Source organism: Falco cherrug, chromosome 2 (assembly GCF_023634085.1).
Source record: "Falco cherrug isolate bFalChe1 chromosome 2, bFalChe1.pri, whole genome shotgun sequence".
In the NCBI taxonomy this organism is placed as follows: Eukaryota; Metazoa; Chordata; class Aves; order Falconiformes; family Falconidae; genus Falco; species Falco cherrug.
The window spans coordinates 46382168-46406269 of NC_073698.1; the positions used below are offsets into that span (position 1 = coordinate 46382168).

The following is a 24102-nucleotide window of genomic DNA, read 5'->3' on the forward strand; positions in this document are numbered from 1 at the left end:
AGGTTATGCCACTGACTGCTAAGCTACGTGTAAGTATGTTCCTAGCTCCCTCCCTTCCTTGTGTCACTGTACGTAACATTTGTCAGCACAAAATAGATTCTATCACAAATAAAGATGTGATACTATCGTTTGTTCTTCATCTGTACAAACTTTGCTTGTATCTGAATGGGTTCTCTGAAAATTACATTTTTTTCTGGAGAGTATATCAATATTTTATATTTTACCTTTTGAATGCATGTTAAAAAATAGGCAAAGAACAGTTGTATTCATATTTTACTGCATGAACTAAGAAAATTTAAATTAAATAAGCCTTTAGGGTTTTGGCCTATTCTGAGCTCTCAGTGATGTTACTGAGCAGACAAGATGCCTTACAAGCTCGTTGTAAGCAATATGTAAGAAAATAAGTGCCCTGTTCTATTATTTGGTTGATCCTCCAGAAACAGTGAAAAAAAGTTCATGTTTATGTAATCAGGAATTTGATGCTGTAAAAAGCGAAGGGGAAATATGGTAGCTTAAAAGCTTGCTGTGGGATTACAGTTGTTTTTAACTTGACGGTTAAGCATTATTTACTGTTGTCTCTGAATTCTTATAGCTGATAATTTAACTGCTAATTCAGTTGTGTGATGATTAATTGCCATGAACCTTAAAAAGCACTACAAATTTTTCATCTGTTTTTCTCTTAACAGTAGTTTTGTTTACTTCCTGATACTTTGTTTGTTGGCACCGTATGTAATGAAAATATACCAAAATGGTGTATACACAGAAGATGGTAAACAAGACATACTTGCTAAAAAAGTTTTTGGAGCACACTTTTACATGTGGAAGGCTGTAGTGATCCTCTTGTTTGCTGTTCAACTTTGACCTTTATTTTCCTTTTGCAATAAGTAAAACATGTATAATGAACAGACTAAGATGAGATGATTTTTTGCTCTAACAGCACTATTCTATTAATAACTGTAAATCTTTTTTTCCCCCTCTTCCCTTGCATCTGTAACAGCTAGCCGATGGCGGAACCTCTTCTCTACACCTGTCTCCTTGGCTTTTCCCTATAGTCCTGTTGCGAGACTCACCCCATATACCAATGGCTTTAATAGTCCCAGCTTCTCTAAAACCTCCAGTAAAGCAATACTAACACCTGAACGGACAGGTAATGCGTATCATTTTATTGATTTACAGTGCTTGCAAAATTGCTTAATTTAATCTAATCTTGCTGGCATTTAACAGCAGTACACTGTTTGGATTGGATGATTGTATATAAACTCTCATCTCAGAGGGAGAACTTTGTAAAAAATGACCTAAAATGTGGCAATTAGCTAGCTGGGTAGGTTTTCTTCTGTGTTACAGTGCATGTTACAGGAAAGTGGTACTTGTAAACAAAGCCTATTTCTCAATAGTGATTTACCTGAGAGTATAGTTGTGACTGTGTCAGTTTAAACAGTCTCCAGCTTTGTTTGCCCTTTATTGCTCATTTCTGCCCCAGTGTGTCCCTTCCTTGTGTCTACAGAAACATTTGTACAGCTGTGTAATGAAGTTGCAGGGAGAATTTCTCTATAATAGCAATAGCCAACAGAATCGTGGCTGTTTTCAAACTGGTATTGTTGCTACTATCGAAGATTTATTTTATGTTTGCTACTGATTTTCAGGGGACACAGGAGTTTTAGGAAAAATACAGACTTTCCAGGGGCTGTAAATTGCAGAGAGTTGCATTTTTCCTTTTTCACTACAAGTATTGGGGATCAGTTTGTCTCTATGATTTCTCTTAAGCTGCAGTGGTAGCAGAGAAAATAATCTTCTGGGGAAGAGGCATTAACATTTTATTGCTGATGAGAGCAGGCCTGGTCTGAGGTCGTTAACATCAGTGTCACACTGATCCGTGCACTGTTTTCTGTGTGTGATGTCATGTGCACATGACAGAAAGCCGTTTTAAGGCGTATGGGCACTGTGGGTGACATACAGCTCCAGACTGAACACCTGGCGTAGGTGTCTACGTGTGATTGAGATGTCTGAGCCCCCCTATTCATTGGGATGTAGTTTAGTTCCTAAATGAAAGCATCTCATGCTATTGTAGATACCCTCAGGTATCTTGTCTGGCTTCACACTGCTGCTTGAAAAGGGCACAGCTGCTACTACCTCTGCAAAACCTTGAGGAACATTGTAACTTCCAAATTTGAAAAAGCAAACACATTTATTCCTTAGGATCCTTCCAGAGCAAAGTAATCCCATGCGTGTCCTTTTCTGTTGGAGATATTATTAGAGAACAGCTGAATTTCAGATTAATTTTAGGGGGCTGCTTTCAGCGGTGCTAGAGGATGCAAACACATCTGTGATACAAGCACAGCTGATGAGCTGTAGTCACAGTGGTTCTCACCCTGCAGGCTGTGGGCCTCTGGTGGTCCAGAGGATATTAGAAAGTGATTACTGTTTTATTTGAAGAATTTTTCTTTAAAGTTGGGCAACAGCAAGCTCATGCAACTATTTGCAACTTAGTTTATATTTTACTATCATGCAGGGAAAACGTAGAATCCAGAACCCTCTCCAAAAGGTAGCTCTGTGAAGGAGACATTTCTTTCTCTGTTGTTGCATAATGTTCAGTCTTAATTGTTATTGATTTCTCTGACGATTATAAACGATTTAAAAACACAGTAAAATTTAGGTAAATGGCTCTGACACGGAGTCTGAGTACTGAGCTGAAGTTGGTGACACATACATGCTTGCTTTCTAGAACAGGATAAAGAGAACCACAGTCTCGTCAGAAGGATTCAAATGCAGATGTATTTAGGCTATGCTAACTAATCCGAGCTGTGTGGGTAAATTATTTGTTGTCTGGGCAATGTGATACTATATTCGGAGCTATACTCTATTCAATAGAGAAATAGAGAAATAGAGAAATTCATGATTATTACTACATTTACTACTTTTCACAAGTATCAAAGCCCTTTGTTAGTTGTTAGTGGATTGCACTACACGTCTGAAGGTTTTTCTCTGTTATACAGAAAATATTGTAAACTACTGTAATATAAAGAGCAGAGAGTTGTGAATGGAAGATGGCCGGATGTATTCACAGACTAAAGGTTATGGTTTTTTATATAGGTTACATTTCTAGGAGTTCCCCTTTGAGCCCACAGTCATCAATAGACAGTGAACTGAGCACCTCGGAGCTGGAGGATGATTCCATCTCCATGGGATACAAGCTGCAGGATCTCACTGATGTTCAGATCATGGCTCGTCTACAGGAGGAAAGTAGGTGGCTTTTTTTCATTTTTCAAAATAGTCTGAGGAAGATTTTCTCTAACAGTCAAAACTGCTCCTGTCTGGTCTCAGTTAGGTAGATCTTTCTTAAATGCTGTTGCTTCTTGAGTGGCAGATGGAAAAACACTTCAGCTGCTCAGAGGTGTGCACGTCATTGGGTTCAGATTCAACTTGATGCTTATATTTTTCTGAATCCCAACTGGTAGCTCCATACCCATTGAGTACATTTAGATTTAGAAGATTTACAATGTCTTACCCCATTAATTAAAATAATTTTATTTCTGGGGAGGGAAGATGCTAAAGCAGTTTTCTTATGTATATGTAATGTAAAGAAACATTTTCTTATGTTTCATGAGAAAGGTAAAAGCAAGCAGCTCTTGTAGGTTTCTTTGCCCCTACTTTGACTTCCTTAATTGTCAGATTAATTTTAAAATTAATTCCCCTTTAGATCCTGAATTGGGGCGTTTAACATTTTGGTTTGAGACAAGTGACTATGTACAAATCTGAGCTCAAAACCTTGTTTGACATAGATTATAGTTTGGCTTGGTAGTAATCTTTGGAAGATGTCTTTATTTATAAATAAAGGGCATTTGACTTAGAAATCACTCAGACAGTGAGTGCAGTATCTTTCTCACTTCCTATTAGTGCCAAGTGAGGCGTAAAGGAGGAAATGATGAGATGAAAAACGAGAAGTTCAGAGATGGTGACTGCAGGAAAATACCAAGTAATAAATGACAAAATAAAATGAAATAAAAATGTGAGGAAAAAATTAGAGCTGCGATATGGTTGCAGCAACTGGACTGAGCAGGCCAGAGTGATCACTTGTCAGCAGTTGAACTTGCGGAGCATCTGGTAGCACTCGCTACATTCAGCAGAGAAATTAGCAGGTGTGAGACTTTCCAAGACAACTGAATTCTCAGCTGGAAAATGTGTATAGTCACAGCTCGGCAAATTTCTGATGTTATGTGAAAGTTATAATAATTATTAAAAAAATATGACTATCAAAGATACAAGGGATTGCATTACTGAGCTGTGCTCATCTCCTTCAGAGTGATGTTTAAAAATGACTTCAAGTACTTAGCTCTTTAAGGAATCAGGTCATTAGTAAACTGAACGGAAAACCACAGTTTTTCTTCTAATCTATGTCAGGTGTAATGGTTTTATCTCATCCTTACAGTAGCAGCTGGTGCAGAATGTTTGAGCACATGATAGTTGTTGTCCACTTAATCCTGTGGAAAGTGTTAGTGTTATACGTGCATGCAGGCACGCTCTCTTCACGGCCACGAATAAAATCCCACTCGAGGGCTGGAGGGAAGCATAAGAAGTTTCCATTATGAAGCAAAGACATCTGTCAAAGCTGAGGGCTTTTTGTAAATCTAGAAGAGTTGTTGTCTGCAGCTGCTGGCAGAGTTACTCAGCTCCTGGAAATGAGATGTACATCCCCTTTTTCCCTGGCTGCTGTGTGGCTGGGAAAAGGAGGGATGTATGCAGGATGTGGATGTTTCCCTCTCACTTGACCTGGAGCAAACATGCTCTTTTGGGGAAGCGCTGATAGTGGGATGGTTTTCAAAACCTGGCATTCTGAAAAGGGGGTGGTCAGATGTGTACCTGTCTAAAAGACAGCTGTGTTACCAATAAACCTTATCAATGAGACCAGGTGCTAGCAGGAACTAATTCTGGTTCAGGGAGGTCGGAGAGCCAGAATATTTACATGGGTTCTAAGTTTAGGAATGTCATTGTCAGCATTTTCATTGCATGAGTATAGGAGTTTAATAACAATAACTTGGAAAACTAATAGTGTTAATTCCTCTAATTAAGAGTGTTTAAAAGTTAAAAGCTTAATACTCATGTGATCTTTCTGTTGGCAGAAAAATAGGTGCCTCCTGAAGGCAATTCATCTTATGTTCAGAGAGGCATCTAAGACATCTCACAGGTACTGCATTTTGGAGATGCCTGTACTCTTTTTTTATATTTTTTATTAAAAAGGGATCTCGAGGGAAATAATTCAGGCTTAAGTGCCTGAAAGGTAGACATGGAAAGTTGGATAAGAGGAATCCTACCTCAAATCTTCAGCCTGGTGATACTGTAAATGCAGTTCTTGCTGTAAAATTATGTCTGCTTACCTACTTAGTTTTCAAAATTGAAGTGCGTGTTCAGAGTTAATTACAGCAGAAACCAAATCATCTTTCTCTTGGAATTTACAGGCCTTAGGCAAGATTATGCTTCAACTTCAGCATCTGTGTCAAGGCACAGTTCAAGCGTCTCTCTGCATGTGGGAAAGAAAGGGACATGCGGTGACCAGGAATATGATCGCTATAGTCTTGAGGATGAGGAAGAGTTTGACCACCTTCCACCTCCGCAGCCACGGCTGACTCGCTGCTCCCCCTTCCAGAGAGGAATTCCTCATTCACAGACTTTCTCCAGCATCCGGGACTGCAGGAGGAGCCCTACCTCCCCACACTTCCCTTCAAATACCTATCAGCAGCCCTACTACTCTCCTCAAGCCCAAACTCCAGAGCAGCAACCAAGTAGGATTAATGGAGGTGGGTTGCATACTTTTCTGAGAAGTTGTCTTTTTTTCGCTGCAAAGTGCCAGTGCCATTTTAAAGATCAAGTTGTGTCAACAGAGTGAAGTGTGTTTAGAGTATGACAGCTAGATCAGTCCATGAATTGTGACAAGGAATTTAAGCCTGTGAAAATGATTTGAGGTATGTTCTTGCTAAGTAATTTGCTACAAAATGTGATCTGTGACTGAATCGTGGAAGTTGTTGCTTTAGTCTGTTTTAAAGTGCTGCAAGGATAACCACAAGTCAAGAAAGAAGAAAAAGGAAAGAACATCTTTTAGCAGGCTGGTAGTTGGCTAGATGAACTGATGAGGCTTTTGAGCTTGGCCTATGCAAGTCCATTGTGAATACAGTAAACTACAAAATAAGGTTTTCAGATTTTCGTTCCCTTTTTTATTTCTGACTTTGCTGTTAATGAAACTATGCTGTCAGTCTGCGATGAGTGCTTATGGCAGGGGTCAGGTCAGCACTGTGCTCGTGTTCTGGGTCTGGTAGGGCAGACTGTAAGTGGGAGATAATGTCACTCCCGAACTATCCTGAGCCATTGCTGCTTTTAGGACTGCATTTGAGATGTATTCCAGAGTGTCTGGAAGATTTGTCTCTCGGTGCTTACTCAAGACTTAAGTTTCCCTCCGTTATTGCTGTTACCTTCCTTCATTCCTTACTATGATCACAATTTTCTTCCTCCTGCTGCATCTTACTTTCCTGTTCCTTCAGTCTTTTCCCAAAATTAATTCAAAACAGTCAGTTTTCAGTCAGAGTCTTGTTTGTAACGTTACAGCTTACAGCTCACCCTTGGGCAAGAAAATAAAGGTGCTATTTACAGAGCGCTGTAGATATGCATGTTGCTTTCCTGACAAACAAGACATGACAGGTTGGTGCCAAAAGCACTTGCATTCAAATTAAGACGTGGCCTGGAAGTATAATCAACAAGTGGCAGTTCATGAAGAAGGGCGATATTAACAGAAGGTAGAGCAACGTGGGTGTTACAGTTGGTACAGCATATGTGCCATATTAATTTCAGTGTTATTTTTCTTGGTGGTGAAGGACAAGAATAGGACAGCACTCATGGGCTTGCAGAAATGTTGGGGAGATAGAAAGGAAGGTTATGGGGCATTTTTTATTTAGGAATAAGGACAGGATGTGGTGCTGTGATCTTTTTGTATGGTCCTCAAGTGCTTTTTCAACTATTTTTTGGTGTTCAATGTCAGTGGAACTTAAACATTGGATTCTTGCATGGAAATCTCAGAAAGTACTTACAAGGACACTACAAACACTAGATTCCTAGTTTATTAACCAGAAAGCATATAAATATAAAAGGCCACCAACTTTACCCCGTGGTTGCTTTTTTTCTCAATAACTGTGAGGTACTGGATAATCTTTTGGTGTCACTTAGAAGGTGGACACACACAACTTCAGTTACCTGTTTGCTGGAGTGGCAGACAGTCCTATAATAGCCAATACCACTGTCTTTAGAGGGGAATTATCTCTTCAGCTTCTGTACCTTTATCCTCTGACTCATGCAGCACTGATCCACATAAATAGCAAATACTGATGGGGAGAAACCTTTTACTTCAGCCGTGTACAGTTGGCAGGCTGGCAGACAAGAATTCAAGTCATCTTTGTATTTGGTATGTCTGAGTAATATTATGACAACATCTTCTCATCATTACTTCTTACCGTCTTGGCAGCAATTTCATTGTCTTTCAAGAACTCCTACACATTGAAATGGAGGTAGACTGCAAAATAAGAATTTATCTGAAGCTCAGTGTGGTGGATGGTGTGTGACAGGTTCCACACTGTTACAGCTTACCAAGGCAAAAGAGAAGGAGGGGTGTGATAGGTGGAAGGACTAAACTGTTCAGTTACTGCTATCAATATATGTGGAAAGCATCATCCATAATTAATCAAAATCGCACATATCACATCCTGCGCTGCTCTTGGCCATTACAACAGTCTGCCCAAATCTCACTTCCTCTCTCTTCCCCTAAAGAGATCACTTGTGTTCTTGTATGTGCAGTCAGCAGTCTGTCCCCTCGTTCATCTGGTCATTCACAGAGCTCTCCGTAAGAGTAAGTTGCAAGTAACTTGAATTTATCACTTGGTCTGGGGTGAAAAAACAGTGTTTAGCTTTGACACAGTGTCTCCTCAAATATGTGTTTAGCTCAAATAAAATTTTTGGCCTTTAGGGAAACAGTATGAGGGATGCTGTCCTGCCTGCTTTTATTCATATGGTACGCTAGATGAGGTACTTACTCTAACTTTAACTATGTGTACTGTAACAAATACGCTGAAGGTGTGATAAACTTGGAAAACTTTAATAATTCTTTTAAGAGTATATTGGTGGCCTGATGAGGAGCACCTGCATTTAAATGCTGGGATGTGGGTGCCTACATGTGTATGAAGGGCTGAATTTAGCTGCCCACGTACAAGTGCTCAGCACTGTATGAGATAACTTTGATGCACCCTGCTTGGCTTCACCATCACCATGGGTCAGTGCTGTTTAGAGGCCATAGACAACCCAGGGTGTCTCAAATGGCGTAAGGTACCTATATGTAGGCAGTGACTTGTGCACTAGGTGTCTGGTCTCCCACTATAACTAATGGTCTGCTTGTTCTTTATTCACAGGCGACTGCATTTTAGTTAGCAGAGAGATAGTCTGAGGGTTCTGGCACTAATCTGCCTGTGCTTGGAATGAGGATAAAATGTTTTCCAGCTGTGTTTGAGGCTGTAATTTTGAGCTCACACATTGTTCTTGCCAGTGTATTGTAGTAAAGCGCTGCCCCTGCTGTAATTTTTACATTCTGCCCTACTTTAAATTGCTGTATATCTATTTTACAATAAAATACCATAGATCTGTTTTAAAATACCACACCATCTAGCCCCTGCTCTCTGGCACAAGTTCTTTTTCTCACCTTATCCCACCCATGTCTGAGTGAATGGTACCAGTGCCATTTACTGCCAGTCTCCAACAGCTGGCTGTACTGAAAGGCTCCTGGTAAACACTAGCATAAAGTGGCAGATGTGTTAAGATGTGAAACGTATTAAAATGTGTTCAAGTTGTATTTGGGGCCACTTTTAGCACAGACTTTAGGCATACCTGTTGTTACCTCTTAACATTTTTGCAGCCATTGCCTGTAGCGTGTGTATGTTATCTTTACTTTCTAATAAATTTTATTTCCAGTTCTGGCAAGAATACACTAATAGAAAAGCTTTGCATGAATTCTGCTTTTTTCCTTATTTAATTACACCCTCTCCCTAAATCAGCTGAATTGTCTGTAACAGTGAGTTACATCAGGAAAATTCCATCTGTGGACTTTTTAAGGCATTCTGGTTTTCAGGGATTTTTTTTTAATTGATCAGTGGGTCAAAAATAGATCATTTACAGAAGATCTGAGAGAGATGGGAGGTGAATAGCTTTTGCGTATCTGTTGCAATTAGCTAAACGGAATCAGTCTAATTAATGTGTGTTTCATAATTTGACAAAAGATTTAGTATGTTGGCAGTGGAAAGATTGCTGTTTATACCTCTCTCCCCTTCCTCTAATTTGGAGAAGTTCATGGTTAACAACTTAAAATATTGCTAATTCTATTAATACCAAGAATACTTTATATTTAGTAATTTCATATAAGAAATACCACCAAATTCCATAAAACCAAGCTGTGTTCTGCTTTGCTGTCCATAAATGCACACCATTTTTATTATTTTTTTTTTTTACTGTGACACAGAAGCCCTTTCATTTTCACTTTTAAAAAATATTTTTTATTTCTGTTTGGTCACTTTGTTCATTTTGAATATATGTTAATATTTGTACTCTTTATTACTTGTGATTTTGTGAAACCAGAAGTAAGAGATCTATAGTGCTGTGAAATCATCCAGAGTAGTCAAAATCAAGGATAGACAAGATACTGCAAATGGGATTGATCCTCTTGAGGTCAGGCCCACTTTCCAAATCTTGAGATGAGCTTACTCATAAACTTTTATTCTGGCACCCCTTATTTCATGTGCATTTTAAAGTGTCCATTTTTATAATACCTGAAAATTAGAAACTCTGTACTTCAGACAAATTATTCCAGCTAAAGAGGGAGTTTATTATAATGCAGTGAGAAGGGGCAGGTGAAAAATGCATCCTTCATTGCATAGCAGTGCATGCAGTTTGGTTAATTTTATGGTATATTTTCCATTACCTTTTCATGTTGTTTTTTTAAATTTTTAGCTTGGTTGATACCTTCATAAACAGGCCACAGATACCATTCACTTGAAAAATTTTGCTTTTATTTTCCAGAAACTTAGTGCATGTGTTTCTGGGGAATAACTTTTCTCAGGCACAATATTATGATTATTGGCTGTTGCAATACTTTGGAAAGCTACAAATATGGGGGTTTGTTGGGGTTTTTTTAAGCGAGGTCCAGGCAGGTATAGAAGAACAGCATTTCAAGGGCAGTAGGTTGATGTTTAGATATGAGTTCAGTATAGACTAACATTGATTTCTGTGTTCGGAGAGGTCGGAGAAGATCTGTTCTTGCTGATTTAGAGAGTGTTTTTCTGCTTACAACCTCTCTTCTTCAGATAAGAAGGGAGAATTCACTGTAGGAGATTGTTGCAGACTTTATTAAAGAAAAGGAGAGCAAAAATCTTACTTTGTCACCTTTGTGATTCTGTACAGCCTGCTCTAGGTGGGCCTGCTGTAACAGGGGGGTTGGACTAGAGAATCTCCACAGATCCCTTCCAGCCCTCTCACCCTTCTGTGAATCTGTGAAGTTAGGTTGAGAATAGTGATCAGTGGGGAGAAGTCATGGAAGGATAATGGAAAAATCTTTAATTTGCTGTAGCTGTCTGTGGTGGGAAACGTATGCCTGTGAAGCCAGAGCGAGATGGAGTAATAGTTCTGAATAAAATGAAAGCGTTCAATGGTAGCAAAATGTAGGTATTGAAGAATGGTGTCTCTCTCTTTAACTGAGACTTGCTTTTAGTTCTTAATCTGTATTTCTGTTTTTAAACACTGATGTCTCTGCTGTATCAACTGATGATTCCTAAGACCTTTAACTAGACCCTGGTGTATTTGGGATGTCATAGATGTTATCGCCATAACAAATGTAAGGCAGATACTGAACTCGGGTCTTCCAAGATGAGAAAGAGAAATTAATCTCTTAAAGTGAAGGTGTAATTGAGTGTACAAGTTTGTTAAGGTTTCAGGCCAAACTCTGAATATTTACATAATACAGATTTATGTATTTAAGTTACAACTTAAAATAGAAAAACACAGATACTTTTTTCCTTATGTTTTTTCCCCAACTTTTTTGTGCATACAGTACAGATAAGGCAGAGTTGAATTTGTAGTGTTTGTGTGAAGTATTAAAATAGATGTAAGGAATTGCTAATGTAGCTTAAATGTTGATACCGATTTCTCTGAGACCCTAATAATTATGGTTTACTGTATCACATTCCTTAGCAATGGTGTACTTTTGGCAAGGCTTTTGAGTCCTTTTGTTCAAATAAAACATTGGTAACACTTGCAGAGAATAACAATAAATGAATAAATGTGTTTTAAGACACTTCACTGTAGGATCAACTTAAGTCCTCCTTGCAAGGAGAGCCTCACTGGATTAGGTGCTTTGGCAGAGAGAAGATGATACGTATCAAGAACTGCTACAGAGCTCCCAGTCTGGCAGCCCACCAAGAGCGCACCTCTACTGGGGCAGCTTTGCTCCCAAGGGCAAGGTCTGTGCATGCTACATGGACTTTTATCTTCAGCTGGTGATAGTATTAGGCCAGGGAAGGCAAAAAAAAGAAGCGGTGGAATAGGGGCAGCTACCTGCAGAGCTGGGACCAGAAGACAGAAGGCAGGTGCTGCCTGTTCTGGTGTCCTGCCAGAAAGAAGCTGAGCCACCAATCCCAGGCTGACTTCAAAGAAGTGGCATCAGGGGAAGAACATCCTGGAAAAAATCAGAACTGAAGCAGCTGGGTAAGAAGCAAACTGCTGTCTTTACTGTAATTTTTTGGAATGTCTGACAAAATAAGGGACACTTTTGCCTGCTTTTTGACCCGTCTCTCACTAGTAGTGAATATGATCTGTGCTGTGGGATGGTCTTTTCGTGCACATTTTCAGTTGAGGGCAAAGAGCCTGTGTTTCACAGTTCCCAGTTTTTCCTGTGCTGTAGGCAACAGGCAATTCAGTATGGATGTCACATATGGGAAAAAGTGTAAACATGCAGCAGGCGATTCTTGGTGTATCATTCTGCTGCAAATGTGTGAAACAAAGACAATGTCTGCCACCTAAAGAACACTGAGGAAGTGACAAGCCTGTGTGTACATGCATGAACTATTCTGAGAAGGTGGGAATAACCAGGCATTGGTTATTGACTGCCTTCCATGACCTATCCCTGCATTTTCTTCAGAGTTTCAAATATCTCAATAATACAATGTCTGTAGGTCATGCTGTTAACATCTCAAAGAAGGCTGGGAAAGGCGAAGATACATCTGTGATACTTTATATGGCTGCATCCTACTTAAACATTGTGTTTATTTTGGCTTAGATTATAGCTGAGACTCAGTGGTGGGTCACAGTAAATATGGATGCTCTAGAAGGTGCAGGTCCTTTGGAGTTTCCCGCTGGTGTTAATATCCACATCTTCCTAACAAAATGAACTCTAAACAACCAATGATCTTTTTAGGCTTGCCACTGAACCATGTTAGTGCAGAAGAAGTACAGAAACTGTAGCAAATACCAGCCTCCATCATACACAGGACTGTTCGGGCAAATTACTTCTCACCTGAGAAGACATCTCAGCTCTGTTCCTTCACTCCTTCTCTGTTAATTTTCTCATCAGTCTTAGAAGAACAAGGATCTCTAGAGAGGGAAGGTTTGCTGCTAGCATTTTGGAAAAGTATTTTTGTTTTCTTCTCATATACTTCCAGCAAGTCTGTATATCATCACGTCTCAGTAGCCTGGAAAAATACTAAAATCACATAACACCACTTCATACATCAGTCTCACAAGAGCCAATGTTTCATTTACAAACAAAGTATCTGTAAGACTCTTCCCACTGTTCTTGGGAAGGGAACAGGTGACAGAACAAACTTCAAGAAAGAGATGAAAGAGGATGCATCATCCAAGATAAAAGCTGCAAAGTGCTGTCAAGACAAACATTTCTGGGTTTTCCCCAAACACAGAACTGACCTCCTATTTTCATTGCTTTTCAGGGCCATTTATCTCAGCAGACACAAGGACCCGTCAAAGAAGTAACACAGATGCTTGATGGATGAGAATTTGCAGGTGTAGCAGGAATCTGCTGCCTGAGGACTGAATGAATCAGCAGCAGAACAGACTGTTGGAACAAGAAGGGACTAATGAACAGGAGGCAAAAGACGTGGCCAGCCATGACATGGAGGAAATCCAGGCTACTTCTGTACCTATTTTTTCTGCTGCTGTAGCTGCATCCACTGGACAATTCAAGGCGCAGACTGTGCCTGTGGTGGCTGATGCAGTCCCTGAGTGCAAGAACATGTAGTGCCCAAGGAATTCTGTTTGTACAATGTGATATGTGGATAGTATTACAAAAGCTATTATATGCAGTGCCATCTTCCCTACCACATCCTGTTGCTCAAACCATTTTTGCTGAGTGCTTTAATGTTGACCTAGGGTTTTAAAGGCTAGACAGGGCTCCAAAATTAATAGTAGCTACAGACAACCCATATTCATGAATTTTCTGCTGCTCCGGGCCAAGGGTTGCATCATAGGACAGTTCCCTTTCCAGTTTGCAAAGTCATAAGTATTTCAGAAATGGGGACATATAGTAGCCATGTGGATGCCATTGTTTGCATCCCCAGGACAGTTTTGGAAGCCGGGTGACTGACATTTTATCATTGTTCTATTAGTGATATTAATACCACCTGACTAAACCACAGTGGTAATCCCTTTGCTAATGTTCACTGCTATATTATTGACAGTTTCAGCCTGCCAGTGTCAATGACGAGTCGAAGCACAAGAACTCTTTAACTCTTTGATGAGAGATTATCATTAAACTGGGTTTTTCTTAGGATTTGGCTGCACTCTAGTTTCTGGGAACTCAAAACTTGCATTTCCTTTTCCTGCACTGAACTTCTCCCTATCTTACGTCCCATACCTTCCGTTTGATTTAAAAAATACGAAAATGTAGTGTATTTAACTCGCAGGGATATTTAAACTATTTCCTAGACAGCAGTGGGTTTCTGTCAGACCATCTATGGTAGCTGAAAGTCAACCTTAGTTGAGATGGAAGAGAAGGTCTGTCATTACAGGACTTAGTGTGCATGATACATTGTCAAGGGCAGGTAGGCACTAGCAGCTGGGACTTGGGACATCAGGATATTAGAAATGCTGGACCACTGAAATACAAGGATGTTTTTGACTATTTGCAAGATTCTGTACCAGTTTTTACCACGAGGACCAGTCATAAAACAGCTGGAGTGGTAGCTTTGCTGTGACTCGATTTGCTGGAGTTACACAGGCGTGACATGTATTGAAGTTACTGTTAAGTGACTACTGACACCCCGTATAGACAGAACTGTACTGTCCCTTCGTATTACTTGTCAGTTGTTAGCAGCTTTAAGGATTAGAGGAACTCATGATGGTGCTAAATAGGTTATATATTTATGTGGACTGACAGAGATTCTAAGTAGATTCGTTGTTTCCATGGACTAAACTTGCCTTGTGTGAGCTAGGAGGCTGACCCAAAACAGCGGTTCCAAGCTGTGTGTTGTTCCTGTGCATAATCAGAAATGTCAGCCTTCAAATGCCCTGCTTGCCATTGGAGAGCACTGTCGTAGCTGCTGTTTAGAAGGCAATCATACCCAGCTTTCTGTTGCAGTGTAAGAACAGGAGGCAGACATCTGCCAGGTGCTGGAACCTACAGCAGCGGCAGGAGCTGGTGGCCTCCACACTGACCACGGTACCAGGAGAAACGTAGCTGCCTCAGCAGGGCACAGCTTTTGTGTTCGTGGTGTTGTCAGTGACAATTTAACGAATGACCCATTATTTCCCCACAGCAGTGCTTTACTCTGAAGTCTTGTCACGTCACAGGAGGCAATTCATACCAGGTCATGCACTGTGTGCCTTTCTGCCACCGTCAGTCTCTTCTGATTTTACAGGACTGAGTCATCTCCCTTTGGCCCCATGGCAGAAGAGACCAAAAGAGCTTCCCCTTAGATTACCTAATGCTGTTGTGGTTGGGAAGTCTTCTTGAGACGTCAGACTTGGTTTTGGTTTCTCTCTCCAAATCAGCTAGCGTGAGTGGGGTTGCGAACATCTTCTAAGCTTTTAGACACTTACCTTAGGCATTGAACCTGCCCCAAAAATATTTGGGACATTTGCAGCTTGCTTTTTGTGAAAGGCCCTACAGGTCTGTTTTGAAAATGCCCGCCAAATCAGGCACCACAAGCAGGACTGTAGGGAGAACCACCAGATCTGAAACACCTGATGTCAATGCAGGGCTCCAAGCAACTGAGCAACATCAAGATTTAGCAGGTTTTGCGCATAGTCACCAGCAGAAATATAACATGCTAATAAGGGTAGATACTGAATGGAAATTTTTAACATCTCAATGGCACCTGAAAGCAAGATTTATCTCACCTGTCTTTAGACATGCACAGTGTAGATTTCCTATGTGTGACATTGCCCCTGGAGCCTTGCTTTGTATTCACTGCAAAGAAACAGGCACATTTAGGACATGACTCATCTGACCTACTTTACATGTTTATGTGAAACTCATCCTTACTATGACACTTCAGTGTTTGAATCCTTGTGATTCCGATAGTGTACTGCCTGTTGGTGTCTTTAAGATGATTTGTGAATAATCGTGCTGTTACAATAGCCAGAGGGGTTCAACTAGTAGGCTGTCAATAACATATTTATATTCTTCCTGCAGAGCAAAACCTTTCTTTGTGTTGAAGTAATTTGTTTTAGTTTTGGTTTCTACAAAAATTATTCAGAGGCTGCTTGTGTTGGAAATTCTGACCTAACTATGGATGTTGTCTTCTTTTGCTTCAGATAAACTTCGGAGAAGCATGCCTAACCTCGCGCGGATGCCAAGTACCCCCACCATTAACAGTAACACTGGCTTTGCTAGTTCTCCAGTCACTGTGAGGAACAGTCAGAGCTTTGACTCCAGTTTGCATGGAGCGAGTAATGGGATTTCAAGGATGCAGTCATGTAGTAAGTACCTGTCGTCTTTGGCTGCACACAAGGAATCGATAGAGTGGTAAAATACATGTCACTGAACCCCCTGCTTTATGAGAAATTAAAAGTAGACTGTGTTACTTTTGCACCGGGTTTCAATATAGCTCAGAATTTTCAAAGTTTCTATTTTGGAAAGCAAATTCTGCTGATCCTGTTATGCAGTATTGAGAGTTTCATCACCACCTTCTTTTATTCTTTACCCATTCATTTTGTGCTAACTTAAAAACTAAAATTATAATAATAATTAGTATTGTAGAAGCACCAATAAGGCAGTTAATTCATACAAACTTACAGTTTTAGGTTTGATACTGGAATTGAATACTGCCTTTCTTTGAAATTTATACAATGCTGGCTTTACACTACATTGTATAAATACTATCTTCAAATACGTGACCTCTCTCCTTTAATAAACTTCACTTTTTAAATCTAACTTTAATAAAGTTGAGCCACTTCCGTCTGAGCAGATGGAGGGTTATATCCTCAAGTATAATATACTTGTTGAGAGGGGGGATTAAAATTACTCTGTAATTAGTTTAATTTAAGTGACTTCTTGATGAGGGGATGAAGGGTGTATTGATCTAGTGGATGTTGAATTATTAATGTAGAATGTGAACAAGATCATGATTCAGATTCATTGTTTCTAGCACAGTGGTTGAGGTACTTTCAGAGGAAATGGAAAAAGTAAATTTCATTGGATGCAGGCAGGAGAAAGGATTTAATTTACACCTCCCATGTCCTGTGAGGTTTTGGAGGGAGAGGTTAGCAAAACCTTTTCCTGTGGATATTTTCTTTCAAATTTGAGCAGAATTTACAAATGTTTTTAAGACCACTATATTGCATCTTTTCTGGAAAATACACTTAACTGCTGTATTTGTTTTGTTATATTTTTATCCTGTTTGAATAGGAGAATGGAAGTAGTTGTTCAGGTTCCCACTTGAATTCGCATGGTAGTGCACTGAAAGTTTATTTACTGATTTAAAAAAACAACCAATTTCTCTGTGTGTTTATGTATGTAATATATGTGTGTGTGTATAAAATGTGATTTTTCTGAAGTAACTTTTTGAAAAACATTTCTAATAAGTGCTGTACTGGGGTATTTAAGAAGCTGTGCTATGTTAAGAGTTCCATAGCAGTATATTGCCAATGTTGTTTAATTGAATCGCACATCTCTGTTTTCTCCTGTACCTTTAAATGATTTTAAGACAACCTTTTTCAAAGACTTGAAAAGCACTTGGCCTCTATGTGATGTGTTAGTTTATCTGCTTCAGGCTTTTGACAGTTTGCTTTTGACATGGGTACTCTGGAACAGATGTGTGTCTGCCGTACACCAGAGGGCAGGAGTGTGTAGAAGATCTGTGTGTAAAGCTTCTGAAACCCGTAACATTGATTTAAAATGGTAGTTTACATAACATTGACCTTGGTATGTGCTGTTATATTCAGGATCTTTTTGTAGCCTTTTCATTGTTTTTATACATGATGCTTAAACTTCTGTGGTGATTTATAACGCTTTAATGCAACGTTCCTTAAACAAGATTAGGTTATTGCAAGCAACCTTACAAAGATCTAAATGATATAACAGTAATTAATTGATACCTGCAGCATTTTTTCGTGTTTAAAGCTCTAATTGCATAGGTGGAATTAATGTGCTTTTAATGGCTAATTAAACCTCTTTGAGAGGAAAAAGAAGGATGAATACGGGGTGCGGTTTTTGTTTAGGATGGGGATACAACAGGGTGTTTTAGTTCAGTGCAGTGTTACTGGGTACAGTATTGAATCCAAGGGTTTTTTCAAGAGTTTATAATTAGCAAGTAAATTATATAATGATGTGTTTATCCCTATTCGGATCTGTCTAGAAATGAGCATTTACTTCTTGACCTCATCTGTTGCATGCTTGACCGTGTTATGTCCTTTTCTACCACTCTTTACAGTTCCATCACCAGGACAGCTTCAACACAGAGTTCACAGTGTGGGACATTTTCCAGTGTCTGTCAGACAGCCTCTCAAGGCTACTGCCTACGTAAGCCCAACCGTACAAGGCAGCAGTAGTAATAGCAGTATTCCAGTGTCCAACAACGTGCAGTTATATTCTAACACTGGGATCCCGATGCCAAACAAGACTGCCAGTCAAGGGATTGTAGGGCGCAGTGCCCTTCCAAGACCATCACTGGCCATCAATGGGAGTGGCATACCCAGAAGTAAAATTGCACAGCCAGTACGAAGGTAAGAGTTAAACAGGCCTCCTTCCCTATGTGGATGGCTTTGGCTTAGATTTTGGGTTTGGGGGTTTTTTTCTCCTGGACATGAAGCTGGGCTATAAAACAGAAGAGTTTCTAGCTCCTGGTGCTGACTCACTGCATGGGTGAAGATTTTTTTCCAGAAATAGTGATAAACAATGGTTGCTGGTAGCTGCTAGTAAACTATGATAATTGATAGAATGTAATCAATCACATATAAATAAGAACGGATTGCTGGCCATCAATAAGAAATCAAAATAAATGGAAACCTCAGGTCATTAACATATGTGGCCTGCCTTCTTCCAGACTTGTGCCAACTGCTATTTCAATGTCACAGGATTAGCAAATCTTAAAGAGTACTCAAATAGAAAGAGTTCCATCCCTGTGGTTGTAAGTGGTTGTAGACTGTGAAAATGCAACTCGTGACGTTACAGCATTGCAATGAAGGAAATATCCTGGATAGTTCAGTCCTTGGGTTGAACCGGCATCCTTTCAGTTCCAGCTGGGAGACAGTAGACTAACAGAAAATCGTGGAGTATCACATAGTCGCAGTGAGCTATACTGTTAAGCAAATGCATTTTTGCATTTTTCCAAGAGAATTTAATCTCCAAATGTGTGTGGGGGGGGGTTAGGGCAAGCAATAAAATAAGCTTGAGGAAAGAGACTTGTGTTTTAATCACCTTATCACAGCTGGGAGTTAAACTCTTAGGTGTATGTTCTGTGATTAATAGGTGGTGAAGTTTGTCAAAGAGAAACTTCTATCAACTTGTGTCAGCTCTTCAACTGTTTCTTCCCATTGCACACATCCCTTTTCTGGTGAGGGTCTGCTGTGTGACCACCTGATTTCCTTTTGGATAAACTGTCACTGTTTAGCTCTCACCATTTTTATACTTTTCACTAGATACTGACTAGATCCAGAATAAGTTCAATTCCTCGCATTCTTTCTTTGGTTGAGTTACTTAGGGATTACACTGATGTGACTGACAACAGATTTTGACCAACTGCAGTGAAACTCTGATAAAGAGCTGTCAGGTTTCTTCTTTGATGAAGTCTGTACCATGAGATTTCTATTATAACCTTCTTTGCTCTCTGCTGGAACACTCTGTTAGAGTTCTTTATAGTAGAGAGTTTTCTTTCTTTTCTTCTTTTGCCTTTCCTCCACTTAATGTTCTTCTGCAGAGCTCTTAAATCTTTCATAGCAACATGTGAGAAAGAGACTTTCTGGGCCACGAAGACCAGTCCCTTACTATTTTGTAACTTTTCATACATCAGACAGTATTAAAGAAAAAACAAAATTAAGAGGTTTCAGTTGGAGGGCGAGACACTGTACTATCAACACTGTTTTTATTAGAAGCTGATTCAGACCAGTTAACAAAGCTATTTATAGTCCAGAAAGTCTGGGTTCCTGTCGTCTTACCTTCAAATGTACCTTAGCAGCATCGTATGTTGCCATGGAGCCAGACTGATGATCCTTGAAGATGGATGGTCTTTGCACTGTGGAAATGACAAGGACGCTAAAAGCACAGGCAGATTGGAGTTCAGCCTACAGTTCTTTAAGACCCTCATTTCATTTTATTTATGCATGTAGAAGATAAGGGCAGTTTCAGTTCATATGGAATTTTCTTGGAAGGAATTCAGCCATCGGAGGCAGATTTTCTCACTGTTGACTTTTGTCACTATGGTCATTTCTAAGGAATGGCATTGCTAGTTATCTGTTCAAGAGTCTAGCTTCTTTCAGTACACTGGAAACTAAGCAGTGTTTTTAGTCGTGACTTGATTAAAGGTTTTTTAAATAAATCAGATGTTCAGGGAGAATGTCATATTAAGAGCAAAGCTCTGTCTTCATATGTATGGCCAGACTGTTAGGTAGCCAAGTTACTGGTATTTTTGATACTTAAAATAGAATCAATCATAGAATGGTTTGCGTTGGAAGGAACCTCAAAGATCACCTGGTTCCAACCCCCCTGCCATGGACAGGACACCTTCCACCAGACCAGGTTGCTCAAAGCCCCATCCAGCCTGGCCTGGAGCACTGCCAGGGATGGGGCAGCCACAGCCTGGAGCACTGCCAGGGATGGGGCAGCCACAGCTTCTCTGGGCAGCCTGGGCCAGCATCTCATAGGTTGTAAGACACTTTATATAGGCCTGTATTAGGGAACTTCAGTATTTACTGTGTAGGATCAAACACAGATCCCCCACAATGAGGGGTTGCTTTTGATAGTTTGTAAAATAAAACCATAATAGCCAAGATAACCAACTTGGCTAAATATTAACTGCCTTTCTCCTTGCCGTGAGAGATTCATGCATCCACAAGCAGTGTAAAGAAACTGTAACAGTACATTCCATCTCTTCTTGGCCTTACAAGTCAGACAGCGCCTTTTTTTTTTATTCCTGTTGAATGAATCCGTACAACCCTCAGCCTTCCCACTCATGCTTGGGGCTTCTTGCAGACCCCTACCTTCCAGTCCTTCACCTTCTATCCTTACACAATGTGAGGGGCAGCAGTGACAGGTCCCGTAGGGTTAGGTGAGTCGGGACCCAAGTGGGACAGCCAGGCTGCCCCACAGTGCACAACCAAGAGTAGCACTGATGATGACCAGGGTCAGCCAACAGTCCCAGTCTCCAGAAAAGTCCACAATGATGAGGCAGGCCCTAGCTGAAGTCAGGAAGTCAGTCGGCAGCTCAGGGTATGGATCAGTCCCAGGTGCCAGGCGCAGACATGGCTGCAACGTAAGCATAGCTCCGGAGGCCAAGGTGGGAGGCTTGCTTGTTCCTTCTGCCTTATACTGGAGCCAGTCACTGCAATCCAGCTGGCAATGGAAAAGTAGAAGAGGACTATAGACCCTCCAAAACTCTGTTATTGCAAATCACGTGGCATCGTACTGACAGCTTGTACTTGTTTGAAACGGTTTTCAACACTGGCACATTTTCCCGTTCACTGCCCTGTAGCAGAGATTCAGCTGTGGATTTTTTTTTTTATTATTCTTACTGTTGCTTTCTAATTATTCTTTACTTTTTACCCTCTCCATTTTTTCTTGAAGATTGTTAAACATACTTTCCTCTTTTTCTTTCTGGAAAAAAAAGAAATTAAAGCAGCAGTTGCAGAAGACAGCAGAGGCAGGTCATGTTTTATGCTTCAAGTAACTGGATTTATATCAAAGATAAGGGATCCCACAACAAAGTGGAGCTGCAGAAAAGCAGCTTGGATGAACCTAAATTTAACCAACTTTTTTTTGGTTAAGTGCAATGTTTTTGCCATAAAAAAGGAGTTGTAGCAGATAGGCGAGAAGCTGTTCTGGTGATTGCTTTTAACTTACTGACTCTGCCTGGGTTACAACATACCTCTGCCTTTTTCCAGCCAGGGGCATTGGGAAGGGAGAGGAAGCATCAGTAACTCACAAGAAAAGCAGAGAAGTGTGAGAACAAGATACCTGGTTTTATAAGAAACAGTTTCAAAGAATTGAGACACTTTATTTTCAGCAAATTCTGGTGTAACAGAAATGGGTTGTGGCAAATTCGAGATAGCCTGCCTCATCACCAGTGAGTTGGCATACAGGTGGTTGGTTTTCCTTTTTTTAATTTTTCTTGAAACAGTTACCTCAGTAGTACCTGGAGGGTTTGGAAGATGGTCAACAAGCGTTTTATAGCAAGACCCTGTTTATTAGTGAGAGATGCAGGGACGGTGTGAGAGTGGGGGCCCAGAGGAGGGTGAGTTCCCTGCAGGAGTGCTGGTGCTGAGGCCAGCAAGTCTCTGACTTTGGCTGTGGCATGGAAGTGCATTGGCACGTCTTGGATGAGGGCTGGGAGCAGGACTTGGTAGAGTTCTTAATCAATATAGGATTCTTAACCAATATAAAGTTCCTTAGTGTCTGCATAGTGTTTTTATGAAGTGCTGGGTTTTCGTGACCATGCTGAGCACAACAGCTTTTTGGAGAATATTTCCCATTAAATCTATGCTGTCCATAGTGACAAAAATAGGTTTTTATCATCTATAGCCCTGAGAAAATCTTCCCATTTAGAGGGGTCTCATGCATTATGGCAATTACTCACCAAATTCTTTTTTACAAACCTTTTACCCAGTTAGGACCAGTAAGAATAATGGGATCTAATTGGAGGTGGCCTTAATTTCACCCTAGATCTTTACATTTGCATTAGCATGGAGCCAGAAATACACTAGTGATGTGTCCAAGCAAGCCACAACGCCACTGTCACTGCAGAAGTAAATAATGTTTGTTACCTTGATCATCTTTCACATGAAACATGACTTCATTTGCCTTTTTTTTTTTTTTTTGTCATTCGGTTAATACAGTTTTCTTCAGCCTCCAAAGCCACTTTCGTCACTCAGCGCAATGCGGGATGGGAACTGGAGAGATGGCTGCTATTGATGAAGGATGCCCATCAGCAGTGGAAAATAAATAATGCGGATTTCATTACCCAGCTGGCTGGGTAACAATGATTTGGGAAAGGAGGGTCATACAGCATTATTTCCCCTGGGATTTTAATATTTAACCATCCATAATGCAATGTCATTTTTAAAAAATGAACATCTTATCAAATACTAAATATTGCACTTAATCAGTTACCTGAACAGCTGCATTGTTATCAGACTAACAATGGCAGTGTGGGCATTTGGAAATGAAGTATTACTTATGTGCAAAGTACCAGAATATTTCCTTGGAAAGAACTAGGGTGATAATGCTTTCAGTCAGCTTTGCCGTACTGAAATTTTAAGATAATTTATTCAGTGTAAAGGCATCATGCATTTTATTTTGAATTTGGGGGGACTTATGTATGTGCTTGAATTCTTTTCTAGTGTTTCCAGTACATTTTATTTTGTATACTTACATTCATTTAAACTTGCCTGAACCTTGAACGACAGAGAGATAATTTAACTTTTCTGTGCCATAAATAATATTTTTGGGGTAATGTACTTTTTTAGGGCTAGGAACATATCTTACAAAATCGTACCATTGGCAATACAAAGCAGTATATTTATGTTGCAGAAGCACAAAAAAAGTAGCATTCACTGGAAATTGCCATCCAGCTGGGTCAGCATGGTTTTGTTGGTCTTTCACCATTTGTTCAATTGTTAATTTATTGTCATAGTGTTTTGTATTTAAAATGGCAGCATAAGTCACATTGCACTTACAAAGATACAGTGATCTCTAAAACTACAGTTGATTTTCAGTACTTTATTACAAAGAATAAAATTGTAATGTTTTATTAACAGTTGCTTATGGAAAATGAGTTTTAATGCAAATCTTTTTGATAGATCTTTTACAAAATCCAATTGCACTAATCAATGCTTTCTTATAATGGCATATGACTTAATATTTGATTACAACGTGTATACTGCTGTTTTGGAATGTTTCAGAAATAAAGAATCTATTTCAGCAATAATGCTGTTCTTGAATGTGCAATATAAACATTGTCAGAATTTGGCAGCTGATACCTGCTTAGCTCCTGAATTTTTTATTACTTAGCATTTATAAAGGTTATGCTGGATTTTTGCAAATAGTAACAGAGTTCTGAAAATTTCTGATTTTTTTTTTGATTGTGTTATGACGCCATAGTATGCATAGAAGTCAAGTGTGTATTACTTTGAAATCAATCTTATTATGATCTTAAGAATTTTTTTCAGTTGAACATTCAGATTCTGCAAGTGCAAATGTGACTTGCAATGGGAAACGGAGATTGTGTACCAGGTGAGCCTTTCACCATGGCTCTGAATTTGCTCTCAGTTTTGCTCTGAATGGCTTGAGGACCTGCGTTTCTTAAAAGGGCAAACTAAAACAAAAACCAAAGAGGAAGCATTTAGTGGTGAGTAAAACCTTCATTA

The 24102-nt window shown here is 39.8% G+C and overlaps 1 protein-coding gene across 1 annotated transcript in view; it reads left to right on the forward strand.

The window, feature by feature from the left end:
- SLAIN1 (SLAIN motif family member 1) overlaps nucleotides 1-23663 on the forward strand; it is a 58953-nt gene extending 35290 nt beyond the window's left edge. The window contains 6 exon segments of the mRNA XM_055703069.1: nucleotides 998-1147; nucleotides 3091-3240; nucleotides 5454-5792; nucleotides 15841-16005; nucleotides 17958-18249; nucleotides 22573-23663. Of these exon segments, the coding sequence (XP_055559044.1) occupies nucleotides 998-1147; nucleotides 3091-3240; nucleotides 5454-5792; nucleotides 15841-16005; nucleotides 17958-18249; nucleotides 22573-22648 (1172 nt within the window). The 3' untranslated portion in view covers nucleotides 22649-23663.
- Nucleotides 23664-24102: the final 439 nt, after the last annotated feature.